Source organism: Siphateles boraxobius, unplaced genomic scaffold, assembly GCF_051911475.1.
Source record: "Siphateles boraxobius isolate OS27281-9 unplaced genomic scaffold, OSU_SipBor_1 7, whole genome shotgun sequence".
NCBI classification, from domain to species: Eukaryota; Metazoa; Chordata; class Actinopteri; order Cypriniformes; family Leuciscidae; genus Siphateles; species Siphateles boraxobius.
This window is the reverse complement of record NW_027509197.1, coordinates 29,163,068-29,188,870: the sequence shown is the minus strand read 5'-3', so window position 1 is coordinate 29,188,870 and position 25,803 is coordinate 29,163,068. Positions and strand designations below refer to the sequence as shown.

The 25,803-nt window shown below is 35.7% G+C and overlaps 1 protein-coding gene across 1 annotated transcript; it reads left to right on the top strand.

Annotated features, from left to right (window-relative positions):
* Positions 1-2,550: 2,550 nt before the first annotated feature.
* On the top strand, positions 2,551-21,896 carry ralba (v-ral simian leukemia viral oncogene homolog Ba (ras related)). Its single transcript, XM_077216770.1, has 5 exons — positions 2,551-2,708; positions 19,197-19,365; positions 19,535-19,743; positions 19,878-20,055; positions 20,803-21,896. Exons 2-5 carry the CDS (start codon positions 19,252-19,254, stop codon positions 20,923-20,925), a joined length of 624 nt encoding a protein of 207 aa, XP_077072885.1. The 5' UTR covers positions 2,551-2,708; positions 19,197-19,251; the 3' UTR covers positions 20,926-21,896.
* Positions 21,897-25,803: the final 3,907 nt, after the last annotated feature.

Below are 25,803 nucleotides of genomic sequence, written 5' to 3'. Positions count from 1 at the left end.
GTCCGCTTTGTTCAGCCTTCCTAGGGTCGGGGGAGTTAGGGATCAATGGTTAAAATTTATTTCTAACTCGGTCCCTCATAATTATTGCCCAAATCTCCCTCTCTGTGCTGCACGTTACGGAGGAAAGCTTCCACAATCATGGCGAGTTCAATGCAGGATTCGCACAACGGCTTGTCCTGAAAAATGGAGCAGTTCCAACTTTAAAAACAGAAGCTTTTGTTTACGGGCCACAACCTGTAAGAATGATTTATTTTTCGTCGATGTGTTTTCCTGTAATAGTTCGTATTGTTAATTGTACGTTGTAGCAAGGAAGTAAACAAATGACAACGCTGTTTGGCTCTGCTGGTTTGGTATGCTCATTCATACTTAACGTTATTCGACAAACACCTAACGTTACAAACTTTTTTTTAATCTTAACAGCCAACTTGGAATTAGTGTAAATTATTTCTTGATTAGAGCTTTTATGTTTATCTACAGGCTTGTTTATCTACAGGCATGCTAAACATGGTTCTGTGTTTGATTTGGCAGCCGATGTTTAGTGTTCGTTTTGGGTTAATAGTTCTGTCGACAGATATTTGTCTACAATCGTACTAAAAATACAAATGTAACGGTGGCATACAGTCAGAAACGATCACTATAGATCCGCAGTCTTTACTCAAAAAAATCCCTTTGAGGACTGTATAATTTGTTAGAACGATTATATGAAATTCTTGTTTATGAAGCTTATTTTTTTGTAATTCTATAATAATTAGTACAATTAAATAACAGCATATCTAAAAAGTAATGCACCTGAGACGCATCTCTCTGTAGGCAAGGGCATGGTTATCTGGTACCCTCTGACGTCAGAGGGTACCACAACTTCCAATAGGAAAATTCAACTGCAGTAGCCACCGTTCAACCTGAAGAGGGCAGCACTCAGACGTTTTTACACCAAATATAGAATTAAAACACTTTAAACCCAAATGTCAAAAAATGTACTCGTATCAATGAACAGCATTTATGAAGCTCCATTCTTACAGATCATTAACTAAAAAAAGTTGTTTTAGTGTTTAGTTACCCTTTAAAGTCACCATAAAATCCAAATTGACTCATATTTTTTCTGGAATATGGCAGTATTTAATATAAATGATTTATCCATGCATTATTATTATTATTATTATTAATTATTATTTTAAATTCATGTCCCCTCATTATCTTTAATCAAAATAACTTCCCTTCCCTCTTGCAACGACATCTCTTCTCTGATGACGTGTTCACTGGTGCGAGGGCGTGCATGCCAACTTGTCACTCACATGAGATCATCACAGCAATAGCAAACAACAATGCCTCAATCAACCCCTGATGAGGAAACAAAGATCCATCCTTCATTTTTCTTCACCGAGAAGCCTTTTTACTTGGATATACATCACAATAGAGAAGATAAGACTAACGCAACCTCCTTCCTGCAGACTTTTAAAACCAGTGTGCGTGATATGTTTTATATAGTTTTATATATTATGATGTATTAGGGTAGTTTCTGTGACAGTTATTCACTGCCTTTGAATGGATAAAAAAAATAATTAGCATATATGAAGCATTCAAGGTCTTATCATACCTACATTTGAACAGCTTTTGTTAACATTTCTGTTACTTTGTAGTCTTAAGGTAAAATCATGCATGCACATTGCAAACTTGTGTATAAAAGTTGCAGTTATGAATACAGTATTTTTCTATTAAAGTCATACCATTGACTATATACACTAACTCTTGAAACATAACATTACATCACAAGTTATGGCTGTTTTTAAATATATATATTTCTTTAAACAACAAAACAATACAACATACATTTTAGAGCCAGGGGAGCAAAGAGCAAAGAACACACACACACACACACACACACACACACACACACACACACACACACACACACACACACACACACACACACACACACACACATACTTTTCGAATTATTTAAGGAATGCTGAAAAAAGGGGCATTTTGTTAGAAAACTTACACTTATGGATGTGAAATTTGACTAATATAATTAACAGATTAATTACAAAAGCCTCCTTAATCACACTGTTATCATACTTTGAATATCCAAAAATTACATTTTCAAAATGGAAAACAAAATTAAAGAGTAGCCTACCTTTACCTTAATAAACATAGACACCTCACACCATAACTTTTTCACATGACTACAATTCCAGAAAATGTACATCAGTGTCTTTCTTGAACTTACTAAGGAAATGTTTGACAGGGTAGAATTTGTGCAATATCTTGAAAGATATTTTTTTGACCTTGTTTGACACAAAAAAACGTATGAGGTAATAACCAAAAACTTTTCCAATCAATGCCATTAAGAAATTTAGTCCAATAAGCAACAGAGCAAGATTTGGTGACAACCTCCTTTAAAAATAGAGAATGAATAGATTTGTTTTGTTTCTTCAAGTTATGGCTGGTATATCCAAAGATATGTCTATGGGTATATCTAGCAGCATGTTTGTTCATTACATCATATCCCGTTTATCCCTCGTCACGAGGGCGGGGTCTACGGTTAACGACATCATATCCTGTACATTTGCATGTCCAGAGGGTGGGGTTTGTGACACTAGCAGATTCAGCTTCAGAGAGGAACTACAGGGTGTATTGGTAGCGTTACAGGCGATTAATGCGTTCCACAAGATAGCAGAAGAGACAGTGGAGGACAAAGTCACCGAGAGGTAATGTGTATTCTTTTGTGTTCCTATTTATCCATTATTTTGCTCGTTTTTGAAATCTAGAAATGATCTACTACGTCAGCTCGAGCTTTTGTTACTGTTCGACAGTCAGTTATTAGAAGTCCCTCTGTGCATATTTCACTATTTATGAAAAATGTCAGTTGAATAAGACATCCGTTATAATTATTTTGCTAACGTTATTTGGACCCAGCTGATGACAGATCACGAGAGACTGGCGTTTTTGCGGATGTTGCGCGTTTAATTCATATGGAGGTTTATTTTCAAAGCACCAACGTTATGTTCTGCTTGTGTAGCCTAGTAGTATGTGCGTGTATGAATCAAATATATTAAACACTTTCAATGGATAGAATACAGCATGTGCCCCTTACATTGCTTTTCTTTTTCAGCAAATAAAGTATTAAAGCAAATAAATTTGTGCTAAAACTGCAAAATATAGCACGTTAAATTCACTAACATTAGGTAAAATGAAGGAAATATGACTTTTTTTCCTGTTCAGTTTCTCTGTTGGACCCTCTTACAAGAACTGAAACATAGGCCTACCCAACCCCTAAATACATATATACATTAAACGCATACAATTAAATTGTGTTTTTATTAGGAAGTTTATTTATCCAAAAAAAAAATGCACAGTGATGCTGTCATTCAGAAGGGGCATTATGGGTCCAAATATTATTTTTGTAATTGCTAAACCTGTATTTCCCATAAGTAAAATAAAATAAAAATAGACCTATATTATTTTTGTATTGTGGCTGTATTGTTTTGTCTTTCTGTTGGATACCGTTAAGAACATGAAAGAATTATTATTTTTTTGGACAATAAGTTATATTTTTGGACACCAACATGTTCAAGGAAGGTTTCTCTTCCATTTATGTATGAAAAGTGTTAATTTTACTTCTTAATAATCTTTCAGGGACTTCTGAGCCTCCTATATTCACCTAAATAATATGTAGCCTAATGGTAAAAATGTAGCACATGAATGCACTACATATGTTTCCTCTCTTTTTTGCATCTCAACTGTTTCCTTTGTTTACACAAAACAATCCAGCTCTGAATCGTTTTGACTTACAACCCATTTTATTTAATCTTTAGTAAACCTTATTGTTTTTTTGACCATTAATGAAATATGTCTGTAAAGATGTGCTTCTCGGTCTCCTTAGTAGTTTGATTATTATTAAATCTAGATGCAGATGTACTTGTATCTAGCATAGATATTAACCTTGAAAGCAAGCCTGCATGTAGGCTGACATGAGCATAATCTGTTATCAGCTACTTTGGTTTGTTTTTATTTTAAATTTTGAGTGGTCACAGTTTTTACCAGTCACTACCGTAGGTTGTTTGGGTGTGACCTCTCTGGCATTAGTCATAGTGGCTGTGCCCTTAACACCCTTCAGTATGGGACTTGTAAAGTCATGGACCAGATACCTCAATGTTTTTGATCTTTACATTTATTATTATAGTATTGTATGCACATATTATTTGATCAACTCCCTGTAGTACCTGACATGTTCATATTTCTGAACTTTTGTATACCTTTTTATACCTTGATTGATCGCATCTTGCGTGATATTAGCTTGGAAGCTACAATGCTTATTTAACGAACAACAATATAACAAGACTTATACATTCTTGTGTAGTGCCTCCCATTGAAATAACAGTTTGTCCTTAGGTTGATGGGGCTTGTTCAACAGGTTTTTATTTAGGCTATTTATTAGGTGGCTTGCAGTTCACTTGAATTGGCTAGTTTGGAACAAGTCAAGCCTCTGGGTTCCTGTTTGAAACTTTGCCATTTGTTTTCTGTACTTTGTTCCAGACAGAATCTGTCTTTTGGTGTGACTTGGACGTCTGAGCTGATGTTGCCTCAATTTACTTAGCTTTTTAATAGTTTTCAGCATCAACAAGGTCAGTGATTCCTAACCAGTTGTCTGTGTAGCATTGGGTACTTCAGCAGGTTTTGAGTCTTGAACAGGTTTAGAGTCCGAAAGATTTTGAGACTTTGTTCCCTGTAGTCATGTTATATCATTAAAATCTGGACACATGTTTACTTGTAGGTGATATTTCATACTTCCTGAGATCTCTGGTGTTTACATTTTACTATTTAGGCCTACTTTCATTTATTAATACATTTGCCATCAGGTCTTTCTCAAATACAGTTTCTGATGGTCCCTGAACTGCAAAAAATATGTGCTCTGGAAAAAGCTGAAGTTTTAGAGTAAAATTGTAAAAATGGCCACTTTAATAATATTGATATCACTAAATCAATCAAAAAGGAACGCATTTCTGCTTTGGTGTTGAATGTGTACTAGAGGCTTAGGCTATTGCTGATGTTGTGTGGGTGTTTAAGAAAAAAATAGGTATGGAATAAGCATATTCATTGTTTTGCCAGTATTCACCTGCTCAGGTGCTTTTTTTTAAATGTTCCTCAACAAAATATCCCACTTTAACAGTGAAGTCATTCGTCTCTACTCAGTTTATGAATAGGATCAAGTTTAAAACTTATTAGGATTAAACCTAATTCTAGATGATTGAGCGAACATTCTCGCTAAGTCATAAAATGTTCCAGATGTCATGTTGATGTGTAACTATGTTGACCCTGTCTGTGTAGAATTTCTTCAGATTACAGGGGGAAAATATAGGCCGAAAAGTTAAATCATTCATTGTACAACCTCTTTGTTATACATCATATATTATGTTTTATCTAAATATTGTATTTAAATACCCCATTTGCAGGTGTATAGGGCAAATACCTTACAATATGCAATCTTTAAACAGGTTGGCAAGATTTGTTTTTAAAAAGTCATGCTCACCAATAATATTATCACTATTTAAAATCACTCCAGTGTTCAGTGTCACATGATCCTTGAGAAATATGTACATTTAGAATAGAAGCATATTCTAAATTATTCTAATATGCTGATTTGGTGCTCAAGAAATATTTCTTATTATCATCAATGTTGAAAATAGTTGTTCAAAAGATAAGCATTTATTTGAAATTGACCCCACACAGTGTGGGCTTTTGAACGTATTAGTTTAGAGCTGTGCTTCTTCCCCTGAAAACATCTCCTCTGTGGTAGTGATTGCTCTCTGAGGTGAATCAGGGTACTTTTTGAAGAAACCTATCCAAGTTTATGTCATCGGTTTCCCTTAGATTTGTTTCTCTTTTACTATTTCATGTGATCTTCACAAAACTTTGGTTAAAGGGCAAGTTCTGCTTTTTATAATAGTCCGTCTCATACCAGCATCATTAGTATGTCCTGTGCACTTCCTCTTAGGCAAGAGGTGCTGGTTTGCTTTGTTTCCCAGCAGGTAGCAGATCCTGGTTGGCAGTTAATAGGTTAAGTTAATGCAGATCTGTTGTGGAAAAGTTCACAGAATGTTTTTAAGTCACCGTTATGTTGATCCTTACCTGTTTGCCTTTCTTTTTTCTGTGTAACACAAAATTACATCCTGAAGAATTTTAATGGAAAATAATGTCTGGAATGTCCTGTAGAAGTTTTTCTTTTGTGTTCAGAATCTGGAATAACATTAGGGTGTAACCTGACTTTTAATTTGTGACAGGAATCTTTTTCTTAAACTCGTTTTATTACAGCATAATGTTCTGGCGTTCTTAATGTCATGATCTTTCACTTTATAATTCATTATTCTTGTGTAATCTGGATTGTAATCATGATGAACAAGTCAAACCAGGAGGGAATGTTAGGCCAGTAGCTAGTTCAGTAATTTGTCTCTTGGTTTTGACTTTGTGCTTCTAAATGCTCCCACATGGGATGTTTCTCTTGCCCTGCATACCCCTTGAGAGCCCAATGGAGTCTGTCTCTGAGTATTTGTTAAAAGGGTTTGAGATAAACAGAGAGGGATCTGCTGTGTGGATCTGTCCTTCTTTGTGAATCTACATGGAGGTCTCTGCCAGTGTTTTCTTTAAAAAAATATTTGCTACAGACTTAAAGGTCATATAATTATCAGTTTTGCCAGTAATTGAAAAAAAATATATCAATAATTTCAATTATCGGCAGATGCCTTTTCACATTTGCTCATAAATAGTAACTTAAGTGCAACATTTATGTAAGTAACAATTTAAAAAAATGTATGTTCCCAGATTGGTTGTTGCATAATGTCTTACCTGTAATTTATTTGAATGAAAAGTTCCTTATGTTTGCCTAACAGCTAACCAAATTGTTTTCCCTCCCTGTAAATGAAGTGGGAGATACTTGAGACCGTTTATTTCACTTGCTCTGGAGAATGTTTTCACAGTGCTGTTGAAATGAAGTCCACATTTCCCACAGAGCAGGGAGTAGTGGCAAGTTGGAAATTATTTTGCTACTCTAACTTGGTTATTCATATTATTGTGTGAAAATATTACCCAATAGCAATGTGTAAAGAGATTGTCCATCAGAAGAGATTTACCTCTCTCCATGCTCGTTCTGTATAACAACATGGCTGTAATGTCCCAGTTCATCTGAATAAAGCCTCTGTGTCCCAGCAGATGGTTAGTATTCAGCAGAGATGCTCACCTTGAGTATGAGGGAGAAACAAGCTCCTTGGGTGACAGATTCTTTGCTTTTTTGCACAAACTTAGCACATTTTTTAGTTCACACATTTTTATTTATAAATGATCAAATCTGACAAAATATAGCAGATCGTGGTTGGCAGTTAATAGGTTAAGTTAATGGAGATCTTCTCAGTGTTGAGGAATATTCACATAATGTTTTTTTTTAACTCTGCGTCACGTTCCAATTCCAAACCTTTTTGGCTTTCTTTTTTCTGTGGAACACAAAATTAAATTTTGAAGATATTTATCTTGTAAATAATAGCCAGAGTGTTCTATATAATTTTTTCTTTTGTGTTCCATAGAGGTCTGGAATAACTTGAGGGTGTAACCTGACTTTTAATTAAAGTACTATGTGTAGAAGGCTGTATAGATAGATTGCATTGACAGCCACCACTCTTGCCTTTCTTTCTTATTTTGTTTCAAAATTGAACCTGCATCTCCCAAATGAGCATCACAGATCAACATATTTAAAAGCTTCACTTATTTTATAACAGAAAAATCAAGATCTAGATCTTCTTTTATTGACTTTTCTTTGATTCTACAAACAAAATTATAGAAAAATATGCCGATATTCTATGGCCTGAAAGAGCATGAATAAAAGGGCATTATAGGAACTATGGTTGCCTCAAAAGCATGTGTGGACAGTTACATTCTCCTCCAAGCATTCAATATGTTTAAAATAATGTTTCTTTATGGAGCTTCGGTTTAGACATAAAAATAGTCTCAAATAAGTTGCTGATGACCCTCTGCAATCCAGATTATACAAGATTTATAAAGTGAATGATCATGAAATTAATAACACCAGAACATTATGCCAGAATAAAATGAGTTTAAGAAAAAGAGGCCTTTCAAAAATTAGATTGAGGAAGGTTACCTATCTTGAATTAAGTGTTTTTTGCTTTTTTTTTTTTTCCTTTTTTTTTTTTCCCAATACAGATACAAAAACATCTGATCATAAATTGACCAATTTAATATTTGTAATGTATGTTGATCTGGGGATGGGCAGGGATGTTTGAAAGGAAGTGAGTGATGCAATGGAATAATTAAATCATACACCATCCATATGTGTCCAAAATACCAACAGGTTCATTGAACAAATTATGTATAGGGTAATTCTGTGTCAAATCAACCAAATTGCAAAATGACAATTAGGTAATGTTGAAACTAGAAATCTTTTATTTTTTTCCTATCAACACAATTGCATTGAATATACCTGTCTTAGAGCCATAAATATTGATTTTCCAAAGTGTGCGTGCCTATCAATCAAAAGTTATGTGTATGTATGTTCATCACTAAATCCTGGACAAAGGTTGGGGATTTAAACCCTTTTTTTGAATTAGTTCCTGATAACACTGCATTTTTTTTTAACTCTCTCCGCCCAAATGGACGTCGGGGTGGGCTAGTGATAATTTAAAAAAACTAGTGATCGACCGATGTATCGGTTTACCGATATCTTTCCCGATATTTAAGCATTTTCCCATAATCGGGAATCGGTTTTGTAATATCGGATTTTCCGATAAACTGTGCCATCTTGTGGCCGTTTTGAGTATTCCGCCATTGCAGCCCGCGTCAGAGGAGATCGGTCAATAACAACTCTGTGCACACGTAAAGTATATGTTCTACTTGCTTTGCTTTAATTATTCAACTTTATTTAACATAACAGACATGCAGAAATGAGATTTGAGACATAAATGCCTGATATAGTTTATTTATGCAGCTTGGTTCTAAAAAATTGAGACGAACTCATTGAGCCACGTAGCGTAATCCGTCATGTCCTTCCCCAATAAAGACGTAACTTTACATGAATTAAATAAAACAAACATGAATGAGTGCATGTTGAAAATAAAAGCGCTGAATTTAATTCTCTATCTGTTGTATTTGCTCACCATTAGTCTCGAAAAAAAAGTTCGTTCATATTGCTGAGCACTCACTGGGTTGATGATCAGGAATGCTCAAGCACGGCCACTGAATGAAACTTTTGACAAGATTATCTTGTTTAAACACCCTAGATTATATTATCATTTACTACATAGCAATTATTTCGCTAATACACATCTAAATATACCGCTTTGTGGAAATTAATTATTTATTATCTGCACGCGCGATCGCGGTTGAGTAACGTATAGCCTAATGTTATAGTTATGTGTAAATGCATAGATAAACAGCACTTTGTCATAAAGCATTTCATGATCTAGACCGACAAAAATATTAATAATAATTAATAACATACTAGTTGGAAAATGCAATGATGTATATGCTGTTTTGTTTGTTACTTTCCTGATGTTATAGGCTATTCCAGCTAATATTATGCAGTGAATTAATATTACCCAGTGAATTATTCCTCACTCTTAGTTTAAACCTATTAAACGGCACATAAACCTTCTAAAACTGTTTAAAATGAGTTACATTTCTGCAAAGGTGATATGACTCCCCTGTCAATTATTTTTTCCATATGAAAACATTAGACTTTTAACATTTATTTTGCCTATTGTTAACATTGTTGCTGCTGATGCTTATAAATGATATGTATAATTTAGATATAAATTATATAATGTAATAATATAAATGTTTTTATTGTAATTTGATTAGTTTACCATTTATGAAAACAAATAAACATATCCAAATATGTTAGAATAGTTTTTGTGTTTTATTTTTTACCTCATCAAAGCTTTTATTTTTAAACAAAGACACTTAGTAACAGTGCACTTTATTTTTTGAACTCAGACCCCTCTATTTATTTGTGTATAAATATAAAGGTTTTTTTTTTTGTATGCAAGGAGGGAGTGATTGTTATAAATAAAATGGTTTGTTCAGTTCATTTGTGTTGTAATTATTGTGCCAAAAACAGAAGTATAACTGTAAATAAATATCGGTTCTGCATATCGGTTATCGGGCACATACACATGCAAATAATCTGTATCGGTATCGGTTATAAAAAAAAAAATCAATATCGGTCGATCACTAAAAAAAACCTCTCTTTTTGCGTGATGTCAGTCAGTTCCAGTAAATGTATCTACCAGTTTTAAAGCTCAGCTTCTTCGTCTCGACTGGAATGGTCCTGTTTAGTTAGGGGTGATTTAACATCCTCCGCACCCAAGGATTTCATACAGTAATTCACTGAACTTATCAGCAGTATTGCCAAAGCTTATGACTACTTTTTTATACATGCTTTTAACATCCATGCTGTCTGTCTAACCCTTTATCGAAGGAGTTTCTTAACCCCATTGTCTCTTTTAACCTGGTCTAATGGATAAAAGACTCATATTCAGGGCCATACTCTGGACCTTGTACTCTATCATGTAGGGATGCACCGATATGAACATTTTGGCCGATACCGATAAATCGAACTTGTGCTGGTCACAATGTTGTAGTAATCCCTGTTCTGGACGCGCTATTCCCACAACAACGCGCTGAAACACGGCAACTAAACCCAGAGAATTCACAACGTTTTATTACAATAGTGTTCTCATTATAATGGCATGTATATGACAGTCCCAATTATAGTTAGGAATGTGCATTGCTGTTTGAGCTGCGCGCACGCTAAATAGGCTATAAAGATGATCACCGGTACAATGAAGCGCTACTGCATCGTTCATTAACTCAACCAAACGCATCCTATATTAGATTAATAATATAGGATAATATATATAATTATATATAATATATATAATAATACAGATATATATACACAAAATAAACATATTACAACTTACAGTGGCACAGAATGCTGCGAATGCTCAAGAGAACTTGACTATGCTTGTCATGAAGGCTTAACTCCATAGATGCGCTCTTTCCAAAACAACGCGCTCGTCGCGCTGAAACACTGGTGAACAAGAATTCACAACATTCTTTTACAGGCGTTTTTATTATAGTGTTATGAAGCCTATGTGACAGATTTGTGCTGCACATGTTGCACTGAACTGTATCTTCCTTTTCGAAGTGAATCCAATCATTCAGAACCATCATGGCGAACAGCGCGCATCTCTCAACTGAAGTAAATAATCTATTATCTATCGGCTTTGATATATCGGCCAAATTTTCTTATCGGACCGATAACGATAACATCAAAAAAAGACCATTTATCGGCCGATATCGATATATGGTCGATATATCGTGCATCCCTACTATCATGGGTTTGCCATCTCTGATACTCTGATATTCTTGTATCTGACTTTTTGCTCTCGGACCATAAGCCAATTTTATCTGGTCAATCTGGTCAATTTGATGTCTTTTGCCTCTGAGGGCCCTATGTGAAAGCTTCTTGGAAGGTTTATTTATTTATTTATTTATTTATTTTTAATTATGACAAAATCTCTAATTTATGACCCAAAGTGAGCTCCTCCCACATCGAACCTCCTATCCCTTCATTGCATCCAGGGATGTTTTTGAACCAGTCTCTCAACAAATACTTAATGACACCCTCGCTAAGCAAAAACACAAATTTTTTTCTCTTGATATCATCCATCCGAGATTTTTTTTAAATTAATTGTTGACTCTGTTGGGCCGGGTTTGGTGTCTTTTCTTAATAAGTGTCTCTTGGTTCTGTTCCTGCTACTCTTAAAGTGGCTTACTGTCACTTCCTTCCTCAAGAAGCCTTCACTGGACCCTTTTGTATACACTGTATTAATAAAACAAAACCACATAATTGTACTAGACATGTGGGAAAAAATAAATACTCTGACTGAACCCAAAGTAGATTTACACAAACAGAGATTTGTTTAAATTATGTAGATTCGCATTTGCTGAATGTTGACGGTAAATGAGAATGTATTTTAGCCTGATTGTTTGCCTTTTCTGTTACAAATAATATAAAAGCAAACGCTTTACTGTTTCACATACCATTTACTTTCTTTGTTTACCAGTTCTGTCTAGCAAAATATTAGATATGACTGACAAAGATCGTAAACTAATGAAGAATGTGAGTGAGCACTGTGTGATCAGGCGCTGCTGTTCTCTTCTCAGGTGCTGGTGTTTCTCAGCGACGCCCATCAAAGTAAAAGTCCCACTTCAAACACATCAGCCGATCAGAAAAAAATATCTGCCGATATTTGAAAAATGCTAAATATCTGCGATTGTATCGGTCGACCAGTACTTTCAACATACCTTCTGGTGTTCACCCATGTTTATTTTGTGCTGTATAGTAGGACAATGTAAAAGGACATGAGATGATCTGTTCACATGCGCTTGATCAGTGCTGCCGAACTGAGGCAGATACAGTGATCTGTCACGGCGCATTAAAAAGCACCAACATTACTTTTATTGTTTGAATTTTGTTATAAAATCGACAGAATTTTAAAGTTGAGTTTACTTCATAATAAGAGCAACAAGGCAAGCGTCTGTTTTGGTCATCGTTGATTTTGGCCCTCTAAAACCATTTCGGTAGAAGATTTTCGGTAGCCGAAATTTAACTGCATCCCTCAACCCAAACCTAAACTAAACACAGGATACCTGTGTGCTCAGCATCACAAGTGCAATTCTGTACCAGGGACACTGCAGTGGGGGCAGTTAAATAGTCAGACTGGTAACCCAGGTTCGATTCTCAAAAAGGCAGGAAATTACTGAGGTGATTACTCTTGAGCACCTAACCCCCAATCGATCCTTGGGTGCCACAGCAAAAATGGCTGCCCAATGCTCTGGGTGTGTGTGTTCATGGTTTGCAGTGTGTTCACAACACCCAATGGGTCGCATTCATGAAACACGAGCAGAACAAATTTTTGTGTAAATTGTGTGAAAAGTGGTTCTGGAGTAAATTTTCGGATTCATTAAAATGTTCATATTTTCCAAATGTTAGTTGATACGCAAGAAATCTACACCTGCTCCCAGCCATGCGGAAATAATGCGCTTAACACCCGAAAGTTTGCTCATTAATAAGGCTGCATTTTAATTCACCTTAATCGGGTACATATTTACACAGCATTTTTATATAAAATATAGTTATTACATACGGTTTTTCTTATTATGATAGCCAGTAATAGCATCTGTGATGGTGGTCCTTCTCCAGTTTTAATACGATTTTTCCGAAGTGAACTAATTCGTTTTTTGCTCTCAAGCTTAATGTCGAACCATTTTCTTCTCACTTCTGGGAATGTTCGATTAACAGATGAAACTCCATTGACTGCATCTGTAATATGCTGCCAAGTTTCCTTTTTTTTAGGACCCGATACGCCACTATGTACGCTTGAAAATAAAATGTGGAAAATAAAACTTCAATTTCTGCATCTGAGAAATTTTGCTTTGTCATTCGCATTCATGTCATAATATGATGCCCATATATAGTTGTCGGTCGGATTTAATGGTCGGGATTTATTGTAATTGAGAATGAACGTGCACGCGCATCCCATTTATGACTGATTGGAATTCATTAACACACACACACATTTCACGATCACATCTGACGTTTATGAAGTATTTGTGAATCAGGAGAAGAGTTTTCGGGACGGTCTCTTTACGCGCAAATCACTCGCATATTTACTCGTATATTTACGAATGTTTCATGAATGAGACCCAATGTGTGCATTAACTTAGGTTAAATGCAGAGGACACATTTTGAGTATGGGTTATTATACTTGACCTTTACAGGTCACTAATATTACCATGAAAGTTTACTACGCTAGGAAACCCATATGGTGCTGATTATGTGATGAGGCAAATGTGAAAATGTGTATGTTTAAAAAAACATGCACTACATCATAGGTCATAGCGTAGTATTATGCAAGGACCCACATGAAAAGTCTTAATAAATAGCCTGCGCCTGTAATCATAATTTATGTAAAGAATAAAAGTTTTTTTTTATTACTTCCTCTAGTGTTCATTTAAACTGGAAACCACAATGAATTGTAGGCTATGTGTAGTAGGCTATGTTTTTTAGAGTTTAATAATGTAGGTAGAGGTATGTTTCCCGTGTGCTTTGTTATTTTTAGCAGGACATTAACATAAATTAAACTTGAAATTAACAGTGCTATTTTGTTATTCATTTTCAGATTTGTACTAAATGGTTAATGTAGGTAGACGTAAAAAACAAACAAAAAACAATTCCCTCGTTTTCATTTCTTTTCCCGTGTGCTTTGTTATTTTTAGCAGGACATTAACATAAATTAAACTTGAAATTAACAGTGCTATTTTGTTAGTAATTTTCAGATTTGTTCTTAATGGTTATTAATGTATTTTTTGTAATTCTAGTGTGTGTGTGTGCGTGTGCGTGTGTGTGTAAAAAATGCATTGTTTGTTTACCCATTCTTCACCAAGGTATTGCTGTTTAATCAAAGCTTATAACCTGCCTTTATTAGCTCATGTTATTTATTTGTACTGTATTTGTTCCCCTGCTGTACATTCCTTTTGCGGTCTATGTTGTAGATGAGAGCTTATCTCTGCTGTCTGTTCCCAGCTGGTACTGGTCTCGAGGGTATGAGAGCGTACAGGGAAAGTATGCAGGGAAGTGAGTCTATGATGTGGAATGGGTGAGAGGGGGATGTTAGAAGCCCTATCAGGTCTTGGCCCAGTTTTCCCCACTGTTTTTTCCATCATTCCTGGCAGGAAGTTCCATACAAGCCTAGCTCAGTGAAGAAAGTCATCTGGTTTCCTGTAGGTCAGATATTTCCTCTTGCACAGCATATCAGAGGATCTATATAGTTTTTTTAATCATTATTATTTTGTAAAATCAATCCAGAAAGACAACTTCAAGCTAAACTTCTTTATAGCTGTTGAAATATTTATTCTCTGCCATCAAGATATAGCTTGCCTTTAAAACCCCAAGTTTATGAGCAGAGTTTCATGTCAGCTTTGAGCACCATCATTTCATAAGTATAGGCCTACAATCTGTAATTATTTAGGCTGTCAACCATTAAAAAATAACAATATTAAAATTTACTGTGTTAAACATTGTACACTACCGTTTATCGTTTTGGGCTCTGTTCATTTTTTTAAAAGAAATGAATACTTTTATTAAGCAATGATGCATGCAATTTTTCACACAGTAGACTTTTATATTGTAACAAAAATATATATTTAAAATAAATACTGTAATGAACTTTCTGTTCATCAAAGAATCCTAAAAAAAGTTTAATCAGTCAAAAATATTAATCAGAACAACCTTTTTTTCTCCTTGATAATAATAAAAAAAAAATGTTTCTTGAGCACCAAATCAGCACATTAGAATGTTTTATGAAGAATCATGTGACAATGAAGACACTTTTAAAACAGTAGTATATGTTAATCAATTGCATGCAGTAATTTTGACAGATTTAGTATTATAAACCGAGTCAGAGTCAACCTCAATGATTTTTAAAGTTCTCATTAAAAACTCAGTCCAAATAAAAAGTCCAAATAAAAGGGGTTTAATATTGTCTTGATTTGCAATATCAATCCAAGGTACATTTATATATTTGGCAAGTGTTTTCATCAAAAAAGCTGTATTTTTCAATTGATCTTGCCCATGGCTGGCAACAGCTGATTTATTGGAACACCATTACAATGGCAATCATAATTAAGTGGAACAATCACTTCCTTTTAAAAAAGACTGTACAATCGGATAAAAAGGAACTACACAAAAGGGGGAAAAATATTTTCTGTATCCCAATACCGCACTGTTATCAGTCAAGTGTGAACTACAATTGCACTAGATATTACACAGATTACATTTTTGTGTTACTCATCATACCAGGGTTTTAATATAGTTAAAATAATGATGATAATTTAGCTTGTATTCTGTTCTTTGTTACAATTACCCTTCGAATGCTTTATCAGTGAATGAAGTGTGCCATTACTGTTGGCTCTGACCCATTCAGTCACCTGCTCTGCTTTGCTCTGGCCTCTTCTTTATCCTTGCCTGAGCTCTGACGTGTCCCATGATTGTCCCCAGCAGCCCTGCAATCAGAGAGGGTGAAGCTGAATAGGTCAGCTTGCCACTCCACTCAAGCAGAGGGCATACCTGTCCTGTGCCTGAAATCCGTGACCCTCTTCTAAACTGGCATCCATTTAAACAGCTGAAAATGAGAGAATCTGTGCTGCGTGGGAATGGAATCATCATTGATCTCTGAGCTTCTCCGTCAGCTGTAGAGAGGCTCACTGAAAAATGCTCATCACTTTTAGTGGCACGGCAGCTCCACAGGCCCTACTCACAGGGGTTTGGTGATGAACGAGTGTAGCAGAATGTGGACAGTACTCAGGGAATCCTAATGAACTCTTCCAGCCGGGGGAGGAGGGCCATCATTAATGTTTCAGAAGCTTAAGAAGCATATGTAGGTCATATCCATATCTGCCTTCATTTTAGTTTGCCCAGCCCCTGTTTAACCCTGTTTAACTGGCATTTTCTGTAACCCGATGACATTGTGCATGTATTCCACTGGGTTGTCATTTGGATTTTACCAGTACAATCTTTTAACACTTTTGAGCTATTTTCCTAAGTGTTCCTTGAAAGTGCTGATATCTACAATCAAATAAAACTACTGACCATTGTTTTTGTTACATTATTGAATATGTTTGGGGTCGATAAGAAATTAGCCTAACGCTTTTATTCAGCAGTGATGCATTACATTCAACTGACAGTAAAGACTTTTTAATTGTTACAAAACATATCTATTTAGAATAAATGTTGTTTTGAACGTTTTGATAAAAATCATGGTTTCCACAAAAATAGTAGCACAACTGTTTTCTTTAACAAGAATGTTACGTTAGCAGTAAATATTTGATGTATATATTATAATAAGCATGATCTTATTGGTCAAATAAATGCGTCAGTGGTGTCTTACTGACTTACTTTTGACTCTAAACTTTTGAATGTTAGTGTACAATATATTATATAATTGTATTATTTTTGCTATTTTTGGGATATTGCCCATCCCCAACATGACTAAATGGGACAACAAGCATCTTAAATGGACAGCTTTAAATAAGCCTTCGTTAGCAGATTCCTGCGTCTTCCTGCATGCGCCCTAGTTTCCTTTTGAAGCGTTTTTTTTTACTATTTTTTTTTTTTGGACCACCAGGAACAATAGCTGGAAGCAGTGGGTCATGTTCCCCTTTCCTCTGCTCAAGAAGACTAGTATGAAACGTTCTTCTGTGGTTGTCGTCTTATTCTCTTGTGAATGGTCTTAAAACAAGATGCAGAAATAGCCTGTTTGGATTTCAGAGTATCATCCTCATTAATCAGCTGTGGTTCTCCAAAGATAATGCACCATATAAAAATAGTGCTCAAATTACACATCTCAATTAATAAGTATCACTAATTAACCGCTCGCAAAGACCCGCCCCCTTTAGTTACTGTTGCTATGTCCGACAAGCTATGCCACTCATGCGGCGCCACACGTCATGTTCTCACGCAGTCAAAAATACATCGCGGAGCAAAGAGGACTCTGACAACACGCTGACTGACAACCCAGAGCAGGTTACTTTTGATATGAAACAGTCTCAACTTTCAAATTTGGTCATTTTTTAAAATAAATTTAAACAATTAATGCCGTTTTGTGGCTCTTTAATGTGACAGATTTAATGTGACAGATTGCTTTAGAGCCTCGGTTAAAGCTGCTTCTGAACCAATCATCTCTTCCTTTTAGTTAATTTATAGCATCAAGTAAACATGAATGAACATCATAAGGAATGTTGTTTCAACCGCAGAAAGATGTCAGTACACATCGTTTTTCAAGTTCCATTTATGCCAGAATCCCTCTGTTGATGTGATGTTTTTTTATGGTGTGTACTTTTCAAGTAATGCGTCATAAGTGGTTTATTGTGCTCATCTGTAGATGTTGTGGATGGGAAAAGTACCAGCGCTGCTCATAAAAAAAATAAAAATCCTTCCACAATATTTAGGTGTTTTCCCTGGTGTTGCATTGACAAGTGAGAGCCATTGCTACAGATGTCCAGAAGGAAGCAAATAAAAAAGATAACCTTACAAATGTATTCTGAAATATATCGATGTATTTTGAAATTCACTCAAGTGATTGAGATTTTTCCATTTATACCATCTGTACTTTGAATGGCTGATTAGTTCCACCTTGTTGTTGCATTGCACACACTACAGAATCATGTTGCAATAATAACAAACAGGTTTGAGAATATGGCAGCGTCTGTGACTGCTCGAGACTTGCTCAGATATCAGGTCACTTCTCTGACTGGCTCTTACTTGACAAGCACTGATTTAGCCGCAATCCAGGGGTTTTGTCGCAGACCGTGGAAATCTGTCTGTGAAAGCAAAGTCCAACCAAAAGTCATGTAGTGTGAGCTTTCCTTAAGACAACATATTTTGTTGATCCTGGCGGAACAACATTCCTATTTGAAAGCATAACCCTAACCATAACGTGTCCCTAAAATCAGAGGGAAAATATTGGTGAATAACACTGATGTAGAAGCACACAGCCCTGGTTGTACACCTAAACTTCACATAAATTGTAAACTTGTCCTTCAAATCTGATTTGTTGATTGGAATGTTGATCCAGGAACATGCAATTGGTGCTCCAATATACTTTTGAAAAATGTCATGGTATTGCATTTGATAAATGCGTGGGAAATGTTTTTGTCCTCCTTTTTAGGTTATTGTGGTATTAATCATGTACATGGCAAAAACATGTTACTTTTTTGTGAATGTGATATGTGAGTGACAAGCCTCCAAAAATAAAAATGTTTACTCTTACTGGTGCTGGGCAATAAACCCTTTTTTAATCCAACAGGCTTTGTAGTAATAACTTTCTACATAATTTGCATCTATTTAGGGTTAATTTATTAAGAAACATGCTCTAAGAAGTATCTTTACAATTGTCTGAAAGTTTTATTAAAGTATAGCGTGTTATTCTAAAATGCTTTGGAACCAGCATGATAAAATATATTTGTATTGTATGATTTGTGTACCATAATCCAAATGAAAGTTCAAATGCACACCTGTTCTTGTGTTGATGGTTCAGCTTCTCCATAATAGTTTTGTTTCTCCACAGGTGGTGCCAGTTTGTCTGTGGGTGTCTTGTGTGTACCTGAGGGAGACAATTAGAAATGGCAGCCAATAAGAGTAGGGGTCAGAGCTCCCTTGCCCTGCACAAGGTCATTATGGTGGGCAGTGGAGGCGTAGGAAAGTCCGCCCTCACTCTTCAGTTTATGTATGACGAGGTAAGTCAACAGACCATATGTTGTACAAAATCTGGTAGATGCAGGAGACTCTACTTACTCCAAAAGTGTAAAACAAAAAAGTTTTGCTAGTCTTCAAGATACTTTTGTTCTCTACATTGCCATGGTTTATTTACTTTATCAGTGATATTGGAATTTTTTTCTCCTTTAGTTTGTTGAAGATTATGAGCCCACAAAGGCCGACAGCTACAGGAAGAAAGTGGTGTTGGACGGAGAAGAGGTGCAGATTGACATTTTGGACACAGCTGGGCAGGAAGACTACGCGGCCATCCGGGACAATTATTTCCGTAGCGGGGAGGGTTTCCTGTTGGTGTTCTCCATAACAGAGCATGAGTCTTTCACAGCCACAGCAGAATTCAGGTCTGTGGTATTGCACCATTCTTGCTACTTGAATTGTAAGCTAGTATAATCAGAAAATTGGATCTCCCATTGCGGCATTGTATAGTTGGAAAATTGGACCACTCAACATTAAATGTATCAGTGCGTGTTTGCAGGGAGCAGATCCTCCGGGTTAAAGCTGAGGAGGAGAAGATCCCACTGGTTTTGATTGGAAATAAGTCGGACCTTGAGGATCGGAGGAAGGTTTCCGTGGCGGAGGCCAGAGGAAAAGCAGAAGAATGGGGTGTGAAGTATGTAGAGACGTCTGCCAAGACACGAGCCAATGTGGACAAGGTAATTTTTCTGCTTGTTTTTCCTAAATTTAGATGATTCATTTATAACTTTTGAGTTTCTATTTAAAGGGTGTGTGTGTGTGTATCTATGTATATGTGTGTGTGTATATATATATATATATATATATATATATATAATTATTATTATTATTTTGTTTGTTTTTAAACCATTTAGAAGCATAGTAACAAATTGTTCCATTGCTGCCCATAACCATACACTTGCTTTGATAATATGCATCCAGTCTGTACTCCGGAATGATAGATGCCTTGAATGCAGAAATATGATGGTGGCCACAGTTTACTAAATGTAGCGGAATCCAATTTTGGATTATTTTCTGTGTAATGCAGTCTCTGATGGAAGTATACCATCAATATGTATTCCAGTGCCATAATTCAAACGTGTGCTTGCTGTTCAGCAAGCAAAAAGTACATCGTCTTTATCTCTTTAATTCTACTTGGTTGTTCGTTTTTTTTATGCATGTTGTTAAATATTTTTTCGCTGCTAGTATTCATTTGTTAATAATTATACATTTTATTATACTGAGAAATGTTTTTTTTTTTAATCTAATGAGGGAGGTTTGAGCTCCAAAGGGAAACAACAAAAAGAATAGTCTTTTTCTCTTTATTCTAACTTATTTTTTTATTATTTAATAATGAAAAATAAAAGTAATATTCTTTGCACTGATAATTTGTGTTTTCATACAACCTTTTCATACTGAGCAATAATGAACCTTTTGTTTTTCCAAAGGTATTTTTTGATCTAATGAGGGAAGTCCGTGCTAAAAAGATGTCAGAAAATAAGGACAAAAACGGGAAGGGAAAAAATAAGAAGAATAAGAAGAGCTTCAAAGAGCGATGCTGTTTACTTTGATCTACACATGACCTTTTCCTCACCAAATCTACTTTCAACTCTTTGGGGAAACTCCATCAGAGCGCTTTTTCTTTATTAAAATAACTTGATGCGTAAGGTTTTGTACTCTGAGAGCCGAGAGGTAAGCCTTTATCACAATCTTTTATTTGCTTAGTTAATTTCAAACAACTAGATTTAAGAATGGTATGCATACGTTTTAATGGATGATGATGACCACTATATGGCTACTGGTTAAAGAAGACTGTGGCACTTTAGGAATTTATAAAATGTAGTTGGCCAACATGCGCCCAACACTAACTTTACAATAGCTTTCCCTCCACAGTTTTTAGTTTGCAAAGTTATCTTTTCATTTTTTTTAGTGCACATCTTTTGAGTATTTTTGTGTCAGGTATTTTCAAATCTATCCGTTTTTATTTCAACTCTTGTGACATCATCATGGTATAGAGAGCAAGAAATGTTTTTAGATGTCAGTACTGTGACTTTCAACATTGATAACCTGCTATGAATGACGCGATTGAAAAGCACACGTGGTACTGAGGACAGAATGCGTAGCATTGAACAATAGCGCCACCGGGTGGTTAAGAAAAAATATTTCAGGAAGTCCTCATGCCTAACTACAAGTTACTAACCTCTGTGAATTTATCTGCCTTTATGCTTTGGTGTTTTATTGAAATATTTTTGTAATACTTGTTACATTTTCACCACTGTCTTATGAGAAGAATGTATTATGTGTGAATATGTGCCAACAAGCATTATGGCTTTGCAGCATTTTCAGACTGAACATAAGACACATTTTATTTAGTGTTTGTTTAGCACTCTGAGCTTTGAGCTGCGGTTTCACCAGTAATTTAAAACAGCTCTTTTATACAAATATCACCTAACCTAAACTGCTATTTGTATTGTAGTTTTCCAGTGCTTTTAGAAGAACAATGACAAGTATGTTGCCAAATAAACATTTTTCCTCCTTTGTATCACTTGTTCTTCACTTCTAAGATTTAAAGAATTTTAAGCCATCAAAAGTTACCTTATCCTGTATTAGAGTAAGTCAAATCAAGTCACCTTTATTTATATAGCGCTTTATACAATACAGATTGTTTCAAAGCAGCTTTACAGTGATAAACAGGAAAATAATGATCAATGATGCAAATAGAGTTCAATTCTGCTGTAAAGCTGCTCTAAAAGGACAGTACTTGTGTCATTATTCAGTTGATTCAGTTTGTTTCAAGAACTGTAAAGTTAATTATGGAATGAATTCAATTCAGCTATAAGCAGCTCTGGAGAAAACCGTTGTCATCGTCCTGCTGAGTTCAGTTTTCATCCAATAGTGTCAGTGCAGTCAGATCAATAATATTGCTGAATATTAAGTGTCCCCAAATAAGCAAGCCAAAGGCGATGGTGACAAGGAAACCAAACTCCATCAGATGACATAAATGGAGGGAAAAACCTTGGGAGAAACCAAGCTCAGTCGAGGGACCAGTTCTCTTCTGGACAAACAAACCAACATGTTGTGATTATGATTCCAGGCTGCATCACAAGTCAGATTGTAGATTGAGGATTCAGAATATTTTATCCAGCTCCTGCTGAAAGATCGGATACATCACACCAGCATTTGGAGGGAAGAGTTGAAGCTGGTTAACAACAATAGTGTTTTCTAAGGGTAATAACTTAAGACTTCGGTACTTCTACATTTATTGGTTTATAAATGTATAATTATTAAATATTTATTATCATTATTATAGATATTATCATTATTATAAACAGTATACATTTATTATTTTTTTAACAAAAACAACAGTAAAAAATGTTAATTATTATTATAATAATACACCTAGTGGACCACACTCCAACATAGGCTATTTACCTTTAGAAAAGCTAAAATTATAATTGTATTTATAAATTGACTCATGATTTGTTTCTATTTGTGTTGGATCTCAAATTCATCAGCAGTAATATGTTGCACAGTATATAAAATCATAGAGGTAGAGAATATCAATATTTCATCACAAGGTAATAATCAGTTTGAAAGTTTTCCACCACTGCGTCATGAATATTGTGCTCTCTATTGGCAGAGCAGCAGAAGAATAAAGACAGCGGTGTTCTATCAGTCGTGCTGATAAACCTACAGTTTTCCACTGGATGGCAGTCATGCTGTTTCCAAAGATTCAGATTGTGCTGCTGGCTGCCACATGCAACTATTTCTGAATATATTGATCAGGATCAGTGGTTCGCATGAACAGTTTCTAATGCATGCCATTTGTTACACGTACATGGCATTTGGTAGCAATAGCCAATAAGTACCTTAATGGAGACTACAATTAGGCAAGGTTATGCATGATTATATGGTTTTCTTCTGTAATTAAGAAACATTTAGTTTTGAGACCAAGCTATTTTACACTGATATCTACCCTTTGCCATTATCAGTAGGGAACATGTCATGCTTTTTCATCCATTGCATTTCTTTATACCGTACATCCTCTTGCCATTAGAGTGTTATCAGGGAAAAGCTAAATAAGAAGATTTGACTTTAACATTATACTTCAACAGATAATCTTATATTAAACCAGTATTCAAACTTTGAAATAATGATTTATTTTGTGTTTTCATATACGTGTGTGTGTTTGTGTATTACGTGTGTGTGTTTGTTTATGTGTATGTATGTGTGTATATATATATATATATATGTATATATATATATATATATATATATATATATATATATATATATATATATATATATATATATATATACGCACACACACACACACTCACCTAAAGGATTATTAGGAACACCATACTAATACTGTGTTTGACCCCCTTTCGCCTTCAGAACTTAATTCTACGTGGCATTGATTCAATAGGTGCTGAAAGCATTCTTTAGAAATGTTGGCCCATATTGATAGGATAGAATCTTGCAGTGGATGGAGATTTGTGGGATGCACATCCAGGGCACGAAGCTCCCGTTCCACCACATCCCAAAGATGCATGGTTGAGATCTGTTGACTGTGGGGGCCATTTTAGTACAGTGAACTCATTGTCATGTTCAAGAAACCAATTTGAAATGATTCGAGCTTTGTGACATGGTGCATTATCCTGCTGGAAGTAGCCATCAGAGGATGGGTACATGGTGGCCATAAAGGGATGGACATGTTCAGAAACAATGCTTAGGTAGGCCGTGGCATTTAATACGATGCCCAATTGACCTATGGCTAAGCCACGCCCCCAAACGCGATGATCCAATCACAGTGCGCATAGCTATCCCATACACTCGGACATTCTCTGCTTCCTCGTCCATTGAAATGCATTGCAGTTAGTCAGGTTTCATTCGTTTTTATATGTTTTTTCTTGTTCTTTTAAGTTTAAAATGGTCAAACGGTGTGCATGGAGTACATGCAACTCCAACACTAGGTATCCCGAGAGGCTGGGTGACAGCGTGTATTTTTCACCCTTTCTCAAACCACATCTCAACCGAGATAAGTGTCTGGATTAAGTTATGGTAGACCACAACACCTAAACGTGGATAAATTAAACAAGGATGTCTACATCTGTTCTAAGATAAGTCAAGAACTTATTTGAACGTTATCTTTTACATCTCTAACGTAACGTTAGCCTAACATTAGAAAATGTTAACGTTAGCTTCTAGCTGCGTTGTACATCATGTCACTTAGCTTCATTAACGTATCTGTAAATAACCGAGATAAGAAATGTTAGCAATGTTGTGCTGAATGATTCATGTAAATACTGTTGCACCAAATTAACGGAGAGGTAACTTTACTCTTGGTAAAGATGGTAAAAAGGCTTGTCCTGGAAACGGATGCAACTTAGACCTGTACATATTTAATTTGATCATGAACCATTAATTACATATTAAAGCACAATATTTTAGACAACTTTTTACCAAAATATATATCTATATAATCTTTCTGTCTCCAAAAATCATTAATTGCCTCCTGTGAAATGTCTCCTGCTGTGACAGCTGCCATAGCGTCTGTCACCGAATGTTGACTGTTTGTCCGAGTTAGTGGAGGGGGCGTGGCTTAGCCACAGGTCAATTGGCACTAAGGGGCCTAAAGTGTGCCAAGAAAACATCCCCCACACCATTACACCATCACCACCAGCCTGCACAGTGGAAACAAGGCATGATGGATCCATGTTCTCATTCTGTTTACGCCAAATTCTGACTCTACCATCTGAATGTCTCAACAGAAATCGAGACTCATCAGACAACATTCCAGTCTTCAACTGTCCAATTTTGGTGAGCTCTTGCAAATTGTAGCCTCTTTTTCCTATTTGTAGTGGAGATGAGTGGTACCTGGTGCGGTCTTCTGCTGTTGTAGCCCATCCGCCTCAAGGTTGTGCGTGTTGTGGCTTCACAAATGCTTTGCTGCATACCTCGGTTGTAACGAGTGGTTATTTCAGTCAAAGTTGCTCTTCTATCAGCTTGAATCAGTCGGCCCATTCTCCTCTGACCTCTAGCATCAACAAGGCATTTTCGCCCACAGGACTGCCGCATACTGGATGTTTTTCCCTTTTCACACCATTCTTTGTAAACCCTAGAAATGGTTGTGCATGAAAATCCCAGTAACTGAGCAGATTGTGAAATACTCAGACTGGCCCGTCTGGCACCAACAACCATGCCACGCTCAAAATTGCTTAAATCACCATTCTTTCCCATTCTGACATTCAGTTTGGAGTTCAGGAGATTGTCTTGACCAGGACCACACCCCTTAATGCATTGAAGCAACTGCCATGTGATTGGTTGATTAGATAATTGCATTGATGAGAAATTGAACAGGTGTTCCTAATAATCCTTTAGGTGACTATATGTGTGTGTGTGTGTGTGTATATATATATATATATATATATATATATATATATATA

What these genes read in the sequence shown, in the direction of transcription:
- ralba (XM_077216770.1), top strand. Translation starts at nt 19,252, where the DNA reads ATGGCAGCCAATAAGAGTAGGGGTCAGAGCTCCCTTGCCCTGCACAAG. An exon ending in TTCAGTTTATGTATGACGAG is followed by an intron (nt 19,366 to 19,534) that starts GTAAGTCAACAG and finishes TTTCTCCTTTAG; the next exon opens with TTTGTTGAAGATTATGAGCC. An exon ending in CACGAGCCAATGTGGACAAG is followed by an intron (nt 20,056 to 20,802) that starts GTAATTTTTCTG and finishes GTTTTTCCAAAG; the next exon opens with GTATTTTTTGATCTAATGAG.